This window comes from Nymphaea colorata, chromosome 13 (genome assembly GCF_008831285.2).
Source record: "Nymphaea colorata isolate Beijing-Zhang1983 chromosome 13, ASM883128v2, whole genome shotgun sequence".
Classification (NCBI taxonomy): Eukaryota; Viridiplantae; Streptophyta; class Magnoliopsida; order Nymphaeales; family Nymphaeaceae; genus Nymphaea; species Nymphaea colorata.
In genome coordinates, this window is record NC_045150.1 from 7,526,710 (window position 1) to 7,539,765 (window position 13,056).

At 37.5% G+C, this 13,056-nt stretch overlaps 1 protein-coding gene across 1 annotated transcript; it reads right to left on the reverse strand.

Moving 5' to 3' along the window:
- Positions 1-1,313: 1,313 nt before the first annotated feature.
- Positions 1,314-2,289, reverse strand: LOC116267127 (ethylene-responsive transcription factor ERF023-like). The gene has a single exon (XM_031648711.2). The coding sequence runs from the start codon at positions 2,260-2,262 to the stop codon at positions 1,648-1,650; it is 615 nt and encodes a 204-aa protein (XP_031504571.1). The 5' UTR covers positions 2,263-2,289; the 3' UTR covers positions 1,314-1,647.
- Between the last annotated feature and the right edge of the window lie 10,767 nt (positions 2,290-13,056).

Consider the following 13,056-nt stretch of genomic DNA (forward strand, 5'->3'; position numbering starts at 1 on the left):
ATGATTTTTGGCCGTTTTAAAAAATGTTTTGACTGAGTTTTTATTGATATATCAAATTAAGGTAACATTGACAAAAAAAAGTTTAAAAATATAGATAAATAAAATTACTTATATAATAAATTATAAATATATATATGCTCTCGCCTCACCTGCACCCAATTTTTTTAGAACTTACCACATCTTACATCGGCACCCGCACCCCGTACACATGTGACATAGCTGTCAAGGTTTTTCGGAGAATCAGAATCTATATATATGTGGGATAATTCTATATTACTGGTCATGTTGAAGAGGACAACTAAAAATTAAAATCCACTGCTAGAAGTACCATATTGTTAATGTTTATACATGAACTAATTGTTAGTAATAGATTTTTAAATTTTAGTCATCCAGCAACATTCGACACATGACAATATAAAACTCATATATAATATATAAAAGAAAAACCAACAAATGATTTTTACAACGTTGGAGTCTCTCTCTGTCTCCATAGTCAAATACATGAAGCACCGACCAGTTTTTGTCAAATCCATTACGCATCGTTGTGTAATACAAAAGAGCTATTTGTCTACAGCAGAACTTATTTGTCCGAAATGGGGGGAAAATCTTGGAGCTGGAAAGATGTGGACTGCTGTGGAAAAAAATCTTAAAAAAAAAAAATTGGTGCTCATGAACTCATATATGCGGACGAGAATGGGTTGATTTGGGATACAATTTTTGTATAATATTCCATTGGAATCTTGCAACACATACTTCTAAGTGTTTTAAAATGACTTTTTGTTGTTGAACGTGCTTATTTATTACTCATTGTTAAATATGTACGACATCCAGTATTTTATAATGTTCAGTACATGCTTCTAGAGAGGTGCAATTAAGTGACTGATAGAATCGAACATTTGGTGATGAAATACTATTAGTTTTTTTATATAATTATCTAATCCGATATCACAGGCTTTCTTAAGTAAATGGACCGCAATGTAGAACAACTTTTTTACATGAAAAAAAACACTCGTTAATTTGCTGTCTTTTTCTTTAAAAGACTGCTGAAAATGAGCCTTAACAATGTCCAAACTTACTCTAAAATGCAGCTGTTGGTAGATTTCAATACACCATATACTCAATTTAGGTGTTTTGAGGAACATAACATAGGTGGTTGGACATACAAATCAATGAAAGTTTAGTTATGGGTGTTACTTCTTTCTATTGTAAATGGTAAAAATGTGATACTTGACAGGGGACCTCACCTAAATACTAGTTGATATCTTTCTCCGAAAACGAATGTCTCATATTGCAGTAAAACTTTTTCTACCTCATTACAAGAAAACAATCAAATCGTTTTTTTATTGTATCTAATATTGGAAAACAGACCAACGTATTCAGCTGGAGTACATTAATTGCCTGCGTTTACAACTGAGAGAGAGAGAGAGAGATGGTGGGTCTGTGTGCATGCGCGTCAGAGTTGACCTTGGGATTTTCAGAGAGAGAGAGAGGAATGGGGGAGGAGGGTGGACTGTGGAGACTCGGTTATGGAACATTTACGTAGGTGCTGAAAAAAAGAAGAAGAAAAAATAAGCACAAAAAGGTGCAAGAGACTTTCAACCCGCAAACGAGGGAGGGAGACAAGAGTCCGGCCGGCATCTTCATCCGCTAGGAGACGCAGGAAAAGTTCCACAGGCACACATCCGTAACGCAATCCGGCGACCACTCTTCCACCTCTCCCACGGCCTGCCCGCAGTCCAATCCCGACCACCACTCCTCGTTGATGTTCCCCTTGAGCAATGCCGGCAACTCCTCCCAGAAGTCGTCCTTGTTGCCATCTCGTCCTTCGCCACCAACGACGAACTCTTCGGCGACCCCCACCACCAAGGCGGCTCCACCATCCGCACAGGAACCCGTCACCGACTTCCCCACGAAAGACGAGGCAGCCGCTGCAGCGGCGGCCTGGATGTCCCTAGGGGAGGAGGTGGCGGGACGTGGAAGAAGCTCCGCCTCGTCCGGGAAGTTGAGGGCTGCCTTCCTCCCCTTCAGGCACAACGCCGCCGCGTCGTATGCTCGCGCGGCCATCTCCGGAGTCGGGAACGACCCCAGCCAAATCCTCGACTTCTTCCGCGGCTCTCGGATCTCCGATACCCACCTTCCCCACCGCCTCTTCCTTACCCCCCTGAACACTGGATGCCTCGTCGCTTCTCCGCTACTGCCGCCCACCGCCTTTCGCCTCTCATCCGCCGGAATTTCCGATCTCCGGTCGCTGGACGCCTTCATCTCCCTTCCGTTCCCCGCTCGCTCCCTCCTCACTCCCCATCCTCAATATATGGCTCCTCGTGAAAACTGAAGCCTCGCTTTCAAAGATAACTGGAAAAAGTACATTTAAAACGTGGCCCAATCAAATCAGTTTAATAGGACACGTTGGATGATGTCAGCCGTAGGATGCCCTCTGTATCCTACGGAGAAAAAATCCCACTAGCCTCCTCTCGTGGGCTCCAGCTGGGTTGCCAGTACGATCTTGCCAGGTAAGAGGAGGGATTATGGATCCATATCATGAAAAACCCGACCCGATCCATTATTGGTCCCTTGGACCCTGTGTAATTGCACGTGGTGAGAGCGACCCTTTCGGTCTTTAGAAACGTGGTGCGTGGCTTCACGTGTCCTTCCGCCGAGCCCACTTCACTTCAGGCTAAGTCGTCGAGCCCAGCTCGAGTCAAGTCCCCTACCATAAAAAGAATAAGAATTTGACTGGAACCTTCGCCTCTCCTCACTCAATCCAAACGAAAGGTACATCAAATTTATGACCGAATAAATGAATGGAGGGTAGATATTTTGATTCTGTAAGTTTCTTCTTGTATTATTTTTTTTAAAGGAAATGTGATTTGACAGATGAGATTACTTAATCTACTGGACTGCTTAGCACGCACTGACACTCCCCATTACGTGCCATGTGACGAACCCTAAAAGCCGTGAGTACGTAAGTTAAAGAGCATGCATGCGTATTTATGTGCCTCCCCACGAATAATTTTCTTTAGACAACTTGTTCATTGTTTATAAATGTTGTAGGTCATTATGTTCAACCATATGCTGGGGATGTTTCCTTGGGTACGCAAAGCGGCTGCTTGGACGAATCGAAGAAGTACTCCATACGTTTCATTTGAAGCGAATATGCTCTTTATAAACACCCACTAAAATTAGCAGAGAGATGAGTTTTTTTAATAAACCAAAATGAAAAAATAAGTTTACATTTTAGAGAAAGAGACACGTCAGAAATTTAATCCCGTATTAAAGATTATGAGGAATCTTTAAGAGCTTATAAAAGAGGGTCATCAAAAAGATGATTGTCTTGTCTTGGTGCTTAATAGTTTTGTTGTGGTTAGAGCCGAAAATGTTAGGGGTGGGTTGGGATCCACTGAACCAAGGGCCCGAGCTCAAAAGTGAGTCGGGTTGTTTCAGAACGAAAAAGGAGGACCTCTCTTTGATTGATGTGAGGAAGAAGGCAATCTTGGTAAAATAACACAAAATCAATGTACTAAACTTATGGATCAACTGCATCTCTAACTTGTAGCTTTCAAAAGGTAAGTCCGTGTTCGACTTTTCATCAATAGTGGATGAATTAATTATGCAGCACTCAGTAAATTATCCAAAGTTTTGCCACAAGGATGACAACATTATTCTTAAATATAACCGGTTTTGAATGTAGTGCAATAAAGACCTTTGAAATGTCGTTGTTACACTTTTTTGGCGTGTGCATGTCAAACGTGCATGACATGTGACAGCTTGTAGTAACCCAGCAAACACCGTCGCAGTACTGTCATTCTCTCCTTTGGCTGGTCCTCACAAAATAGTACAATATGCTGAGGTTTGAAAATGTCCCATGGCCACTAAATAATTTTTTTTTTTGAAAATTTTTAATAAGGGTCAAGCCATCTTTTCTCTAAAATATTTTAAGGCACAACTAAAATTTTTGAAAAATTTAATGGGTAAAATTTAAATGTTTAAAACTTGAGAGGGTGATGACTCTCTGCCAATTTCACCTTTCCTTCTATCCCTGTATGCAGAAGAAGGTTATATGCTGCATCATCACAGGAGTGTGAAATGATAAAAAAATATCCTTAAGGAAGTGCAAAACGGAGGGTTTTAAAAGGACAAAAGGAAAATTGTAAACAAGGTTAAAAGTTTAAAAGATACACTTCATCATAAAATATTTTTAAAATACTCCACTTTTCCCTCTGTTTCCTTTGAGTGTACATTTGTTGCAGGAACAGGCAACTCGATCTCGTTACAACCTGAGGAGCAGTGTTGGTCCATAAGAAGTTTGCAGCCCAGCTCAAACAAGTAGAATGTGGCATTACCGAGTAAGAGAAAGGTGAAGATAATGGAAAGGATTGAATAACATGACGAACGGGAGCCATACATAGATTGGGAGCATGGATTCATAGAGAACAAGAAGTAGGTCGGACAGTAAATCAATGGCAAAGCCAGAAAAAAGTTTTAGAAAAGGGACACTCTTCACATATTTTCGTATCAAATGGAGCACTCATATACATAATTTAGCAAATATTCAAAAATATTAGTTTGAAAATGAAAAAAAAAAAAACCTTTGATGGCCTGGTGTGCCGATATGCAGGGGCAGAGCGAAGGCAGGGCCTGAATGGGCTCTAGCCCCACCTCGATTTTTTTTTTTTTAAATTTACATGTAAATTTTTAAAAAATTTCACTTGTTCTACGTAAAAATTTTTGAAAAATGATCTTTCGGCCTTAGTTAAAATTTAGAAACTTTAATTCGGCCCCCTTTATAAAAAAAATTTGAACTCTACCTATGCTCATATGTGGCTCCACCTATGCAGTGAAGCATATTAATTTGATTTGATTCGAGTTATCATTTGAAGCTCTTGGATCTGGACTTGCTGTATGTTCAAACATTCTTAGCGTTTGCTTGTTTTAATTTGATCTCGATCTCGCTCCGGATCTTTCGGAGATTGGCTTTAAGTGCACTTAGCGCGGGAGTTTGTGGTCAGAATTCCTTCTTTCTCTAAAACTATTGCTTGATTTTCTCCTTCCCCAAATCATTTTCTTCTTCCCTTAAACTCATGGATGAATGGATTTAGCACTGTCGTGGTGCCATGATCGGCACCCTCGCCTACCACCATCCTGAGCTTCACTGATCTGATGGTACTTCTTAAGAGAAGCCACACTCATGGGATCGTTAAAATGAAGCTGCTTCTGGGGACGGGGATGATTTTCATCGTTGCAGCGAGTACTTCTGAAGCACCAATTACCCGAAACAGTCACATTCGCATGAACTTCATAAAAAAAAAGAAAAGAAAAGACGTTAAAATAAATATGTAACGACACATTTACCTCATCAGTTAAACAAAACGAAAATAATTTTGTCCGCAGTACTGAGGACAGTTTGTCCGCAGTATCCAAACGAGATCACTGCGGTGAAAAGAAAGCTGGATCTTCATCGGCCAGTCCGTTCCATGTTCACGTCATCTCAACGTCACTGTCTAACCCGTCTATTCAGCCTTTCCAATCCATCTTTCTGGTGGAGGAGGAAGAACCCGATCAGACACGTCTTTGTGATATTTTTTGGTTGGATGAAAAAGTACAGTGCTCAGAGGAACTTAACTGAACTTAACTTTGTTTGGACACATGTTGAAGTTGTAACATGGTTAAAAGTAAAAAATACCATTAAAATGTCACCGGTTGACTTTTTAAGCCTTGCTCGCTCGGCTCGTGCTGCGTCAAAGGTTTCCTCAGAATTTAAGTTTGTTAAAGTGTTCATCAATCTTTTGAGACTGTGGATTAGACGAGAAGTGCAAAGCACTCGACCCATCATCACCCAAATTTATTTTTTTGTAAATCATCAATAAGTTGTTGTCATGAGGCATTGTCAGAACGTCGCCATTCTTTCAAGTACCTATCTATTTCCACACAAAATCTAGGTGGGGGAAGACTTCCCTTGAGAAGAAGTCTCCAGCCGAAACTAGTTGACGACGATATGTCATTAAGTAAGGCGGCCGACCATCGCCTTACTCGACGATGAACACTCATTTGTTCATTCTCGCGTGTCTCTACACGATTGTGGAACGCAGTATATGCGTCTTAAAAGAATTGTCCCTAACACATGCTTTTATACTAGTATTAGCAATTTATCATGTAATAATGATTCATGGTACTTTTAGTGACAATTTATTTAATTTTTAATTATGTGACAACAACGAACAACAATTTCAATCATGTCAGACTTATAACGACATGCAATCACATCTTTGAAAGAAGTAGCTGTTTAGTTCATTGCTTTGGATTCGTTTCGAGGCGAGGCTCGGTGTAAGTTTGATGCGACCACACTACTTTGGGGTGGCAGCTTCCATCTTTTCGTCCGCGACAAATAACGACAGATTTGGACCCTTCTTCACCCGTCTTGATAATCTCAATATCCTGATCCACGTGAAAAAGAATATCAGCGGTTACTTTACATTATATTAGCAAACTAAACAATTATACACACGCGCATGTATAACATATATTGGAAACTTCTGTCTACACATCTTGGACAATTTAATTTTAATTCTGAGTCCCACCGTTAATTAAATATTCAATAATGAGCATATATATGTCCAAGAGATGAAAATAGAATAATAAAAAAAATTGTCTAATTAGTCTCAAGGTCTAGCTGTTTTTTTCTCTTTATTAAATAACTGACAACTTGGCTTCAATATTTGTCTCTTGTTGTTGACACCATTATTGAACATTTAGTCAAATATATATATATATATATATATAGCGAGAGAGAGAGAGAGAGAGAGAGAGAGCATGGTGAGTATGTCTAATTTATTGGCAAAATATATGTGGACAAAAATAATATTCAAGGACAAGATGTGGTCTTTAAATAAGACATGAATCAATGCACATTAAACGCTATATCATTGACGTTAAAGATGAATAAATTGACTTAAATTAAAGGCCACAACTACATGAAAATGAAATTGAAAAATCTATTCACATTAAGGCTACAAATTTACTGCGGAAGACCTTTTTTGGATGTCCAGATTCATGTAGGATACACTTTCTAAATGTTGGAGCTTTCCATAAATAAACAAACGAACAAATATGAATTAAATGGACATAAAATATTTGAAAAAGCAAATATGTGGACCATATGCACTTGTTTATGAGCATTCGGACCAACTTCTTTGGTGATTTGTAAAGTGTTACACATACGCAAATTCATTTTTTCAAACACGTAAAAAAATAACCAGTGATATTTTGTCTTTGTAAACATAATTTGATGTGGGAAAATGACATACATGGTTGTGAAGTTGGACAACAATATTACAACGAAGCAGACAAGGAAAGATCATCCTATATATGAATTTGGATGCATCTAAGAAAGGACCCTTCAAAGTCGTGATTCTTTGTCGCAGGACCGCATGAGTTGCATATTTTGTCGTACGATCAACGATCGCGTGATGCATGCTTCCAAGTCTAATAATGCTTCAGCACTTGTAATTTCCTCCCGCAAGAGGCTGTCGAAGTAAAGGGCGGCTTTGTCACTACCACGTGAGCATGATGAATATGGGCAATAGTGCAATCATGTCCCATCTTTGCAAAGGCACTACGTTAAAACCAGTTACAGATCTTATTCACACGGGATCTTATTCTGATTGGATTCCGTATGCGGATTTCGTCTTCTTCTGTCAGGGAGAGTATGATCGAAATTGAATCTATTTTCACGCAACCGACGGCACCATTCTTTTATATATATATATATATATGTGTGTGTGTTTCAATTTTTTTCTACTACAAGGAATTTAGTCCTCCAATAAATAGAAAAACTTAATAGTTAAATCTTGGGTAAACCCCAAAATTCAACATCTTACATAAATCGTAAGAAAGTTTGGGACTAGGTGTTGATATATACTCCAAGAGGCTTCACGTAGCTAGTCGGGCGGTTGTGCAGGTGAAGATTCTGTTGGCCATTTGATTCTTGTGGGTGCTAAGGTTCTGGATTGGAACTGGTGCAAAGTGTGATACTCTGGTTGATAGAGGTACTGTAGGTTTACTTAAGTCCTAAAGTAGCTCTAGACCTTAGAGGCAAGGGAATGGAGAGGGGGCTTTGGGCGTTCCGCCTCTTGGAAGAATCTCCACTACACCTTTCAAGAGAAAAAGAAGTTAAAAAAAAGGGTCAGTTGGTTAAATACATTAACAGCTAACAATGGTCTAAGACCAAGGAAGCAAAATTTATGGCTCAGTTTATAGAATTTTTCTTTGTAAATTTTTTTTGTCTGGCAGCCTTCCTTTTGCTGTTAAAGGCATGAAAGATCCTCGTTGCTTTTAATTTCCTATCACCGTCAACTGCTTTTCTTAAGTTTGACAAGTGCAGTGTCAGGTTAAAGTTTGCCAGTCAATTTTGAAAAAGCTGGAGAAGAACTGAAGTTCAGGTTACTTAGAGTGGATATAGCTGGGAAGCCATAAAAAACATGTCTCTTTCTGAAATTAAGGGAAAGATTAGGTGGCCTGCCTGAATTTTTTAAGTTTCTTTCTTCCAGCTGAGCTGAGCAGCAAGATGAGGTACAGTGTCACATGCACAAAATGCTTGTAAACACTGCCCAATGTTTTAATTAGTGTAACCAAGCAGAACTTGTTATTAGCCAAGAAAAGCTGTATGCTAGTTTTCCAACATAAGACTTATTTATGATATATTTAATATGAAAGATCCTCTAGATTTTGTAAAATAATGCCTTAATTTCTAAGTCCCTTAGTCAACATTGTAATATTTTTCAGGTGATGGATTTCCCAAGGTCCAAAGGAGCTCATGTAATGGGGCAGGCTATGCCTGTCAGATTTGCCCTCAGTCGTAATTTGACTATCATTGGCATCACTAGTTGCATATCCTGAGCTAATTTGGTGAAATTCTTGGAGCCGCTAGTAGTTGAACTAAGGGAATATTAGTTAGTAGGGGCAAACACGAGCAGAGTCGAGCCCGAGTTTAGTCAGCTCAAGCTCGAGAATAGCTCGATGGAAGCAGCTCGAGCTCGACTCAGTAGTTACGTGTTGAGCACGAGCTCGACTCAATTAAGGCTCGACAAACTCGTTTGAATAGAATTGATATTCATCGTTACGTGTAGAGCTAGAGTAAACTCATTTTAATATATCAACTTGATTAAGGCTCAAACTCAACTCGACGGGTACGTGTTGAACTCGAACTCAACTCGATTATTTGAACTGAATCAACTCATGAACTCGACCTCGACTCATTAAGCAAATGACTCGGTTCAAACTCGTTCAAGAGCCGAGCTTTAATGAGTCGAGCTAGAGTAGCTTGATTCGTTGTTCCCCCATATCCGTTAGCCTTAGATTTGAAATCCTCAATATTTGAGAACCGTTGATTTAAGATCAGACTCTCCCTACCCCGATCTTAAATCCGACTTTTTCTCAATAAAGATCTTAAATGTGAAACCTTAGGTTTGTCCTAAGATCCTTAGTTTCATGGACAAATGAATTTTATTGTGTATCTTTTGTCACATCAGTAAAAACATGCTACATGATATCCAAATCAGATCTATGGATTTCAGATCTATGGATTTCAAACATGAGGCTATCAAACCGCCCTTAACCGTTTTTACTGGCTGCTCTTAGGAGATCAGTTCTGGTTTTGATTTTAAATCCCTTGTCCGGCATGTAAAACAGTCATGGCCATTTCCTTGACCTAGGGTGTTTGATAAGTAGAACAATGGGCTCTTGAAATAAATGAACCGAGAATAAATGCATTTTTCAAGAGCATCATGTTTTAATTTTAAAACATAGAGTGATTATCAACATTATTCATAAGGGCAACAATAAAAAATAGACATAACGACACAATATTTCCACACAATACTTCATGGGTCTTAAGAACAAACATTATCATTTCGAACATGTCGCATAATAACATGGATTTCAATAACATAATCATAGTCTAAAGGGGTGTAGCGTATTTGATTGAGTTGGTGGGCCCATGAGAGGTTTGATCCCTATAGGTGCTAGTCCTTTAAATTGCAATCTGCGACAGTATGACACTTTAGTTGATAGGTGTACTTTAGAAGCAAAGGGAAAAGGGCAGTTGGGAAGGGAGAGGGCTTCAGTCTTTTTTCGAGTGGCTTTCACTCACCCAAAGAACATAATCATATGTCAACAGACATGATTGCAAATTTTCACATCTGTGAAAATTGATTCTGTTATTTTTTAACACATTATAATAATAATAATAATAATAATAATAATAATAATAATAATAAAAGAAAATGATCTTGTTGGAGTAAGGTCGCTGTGCCATAATCAAGAACATAACTTTTCCCAGCGTGCGTGAGCCATACAAATTCTTGTGGCCAACCGTTGCCATCTCCACATTCTTTTATGCAATGAAACACGCGTACAAAAAAAACCCGTGGTTCTCCGTTTTTAAATGATTCATCTTTTCTTAGAAACCCACATGTCACTAGAACCCATGGTTCTTCTTTCTTTTGGTCCCTCAAAGAAGGTTTTCAATGCAAGCTGGTGGGAGATCAGTCTCCCCCCACCTTTATTCAAAATAATTCTAAACGAACAAGATCAAAGCAAAAAAAGAGGAAACCAAAAGTACTACCAACATTGTCCGCTTCTTTCTTATCAAAGTCACAATTCTTGTCCAAAATATGCAAAGTAAAGGCATCAAGGGAAGGGACATAGCTCATACGAGAGGGCGGGAATGTGTTATGCAGCAGGTCCCCAGTTTGACCTGCGAGAGTTATCAATTTTTTATAAGGGGACCATATTAAAATTCATAAATTTTGACAGGAGCCAAAATATTATTCTTTAAAATTTTTATACAAGACAACTTAAATTTTCTAAAATGTACATGTAATTTTTTTAAGGGAGGGCCCAAGCCCCTACGGCCCCCCTCATTAGAAGTAATTCATAAATGTCACCAAGTTGGTGCGACTTTATGGGGCCATTTGACATTGGGAATAAGAACAAATTGTTACATGTATCTGCTCCAAGTGAAAAGATTTGTTACTGTTTCACTTGCCAAATAACCCGTGTGATGTGAGTTCTAAATGTGAAACTCCTTTGAATTCCCATAAAGGCTGAAGCTAGATAGGTGTACTACCAAATCGACGTTAAGTTGTTTGTGAACCAAGAAGATCTCAACCATGTGACCATTCATCTCTCTTTCTAAGTTGAATACAACATCTGACCTACCTTACACTGACATGCACATGTATTATTTAATATCAAAGTATTTTGTAATCATTGATACCACACAATGGGCTAAATGAAGCTAATACTACAAGATTTAGCATTTGTAAGACAAATTTCACTTAATTAATATAATTGTCCATATAGTGTAATATCTTCATAAATTAAAGCGTTTAATTTTGCACTGTTGAAACATGAGTCTTAATATTTTCATTTGGGATTCTTTCAGAAACCAAACGAGTTTTAATTTATTAAAAACAAGAAACATGTTTTTGCAAAACACTTTCATCGAGAACTTTTACCTTTGGTTTACGTAAGGTTTCTCCATTTGGTAGTGAGATTGAAAGGGACAACAAATACGACAAGAAAAATAACAACAACAACGATAATGTATTAGCAGCCAGCTCGTGCATCATTGTCCAACTATCAGTCATCTTGGGTAAGAAGTAAAAAATCAAAATTAAGGTTCCGAAAATTTACTATAAATGCAATAGTGTCATTCTTTGTCCTTGAATACATAAATGGCCTTCGAAGAACATAACAAAGAAAGAAAAAAATCAACTTTTCCGTATTTGTGGTCCAGCGCATGTGCGTTATAATGGGGATTCTCATGAAAAATGTGAAATATAGAAACGATTAGAAAAAAACCACACATTAAAAAAGCTACATTAACGTCTAACATGATCCATCTTTTGCGGTCTTCTAAATTTGAAATTATAAAAAAAATTATATATATATATATATATACGTTTAATCTCATTTTAATCGATAACTCATATGATTTTCATTAAGTCGATCTAATATGTATGAGAGTCTGGTACTTCTTATATATATATATATATATATATATATATATATATATATATATATATATGAGATTAAACATAGATTAAGTTACAAATATAGAAGCTAAGTTGTTTTTAAAGATTCAAAATACCCATCAAGAGGGAGAAAAAAAGAGAGTGACAAATAAATGAGTTCCCTTAAAAGAAATCCATTGCCTCATTTGAAGGGTATTCTGGTTTCTTGAAAAAATAATATGACTTATATATTTGCAACTTAATTTCCCCTATCTGATCTACTTGTAATTGACATCATATATGATTCCAATTAAGTCTGGTATATGAGGTTTAGCAGCTACCAGTACACACACACACACACACACACACACACACATATATATATATATATATATTGTCACACAGCAACAATTTATGATACAACAACAGTTCATGGTTCTCTTAGCAACATAGTGTCGTAATTTACTTTTCTTTAAGAAACATGACATTAGGTTTTACTGTTGAACATGCATGACTTTAATGCAAACTGTAACAACTTAGTTAATGTTGAAGTTTTTTTTTTCGTAATTTCTTGAAAAATTTGAAAATAATGTGCTTGGCATCCAAAATGGTGAAGTAAATGAGGCAAGCTATAATTTTTAACTGAGGGGCTCCGATTTAAAAAATCTAAAACCCTTCAATATATAGTAAAATAGTTTATGGAATTTACATAAATAGACAGATAACTGCGAATAACTAATATATAACTAAGGAACTTGTGGGAATCTATGTGGGAAGTTGCTCTCACAAATTTAATGGAAATAAGTTTTGCTTTCAAAAAAAAAAGTAAATAACCAAATTTAATTTTCCTGGCTCGTGCTAAATCCTCAGTGTTTCCATTGCCAAACACCCCTAGATATTATTATATGGTATCCAAAGTTCAATAAATCGAGAGAGCTCCATTTTGGAGTAAATCTGCTGAACACCAATTAATTTGCACAATAAAAAAAAAATTCAAACGTTTTTCGTGATTAGTATTAATACCAAAATAAACTTTTCAGCCGCC

What these genes read in the sequence shown, in the direction of transcription:
- LOC116267127 (XM_031648711.2), bottom strand. Translation starts at nt 2,262, where the DNA reads ATGAAGGCGTCCAGCGACCGGAGATCGGAAATTCCGGCGGATGAGAGG.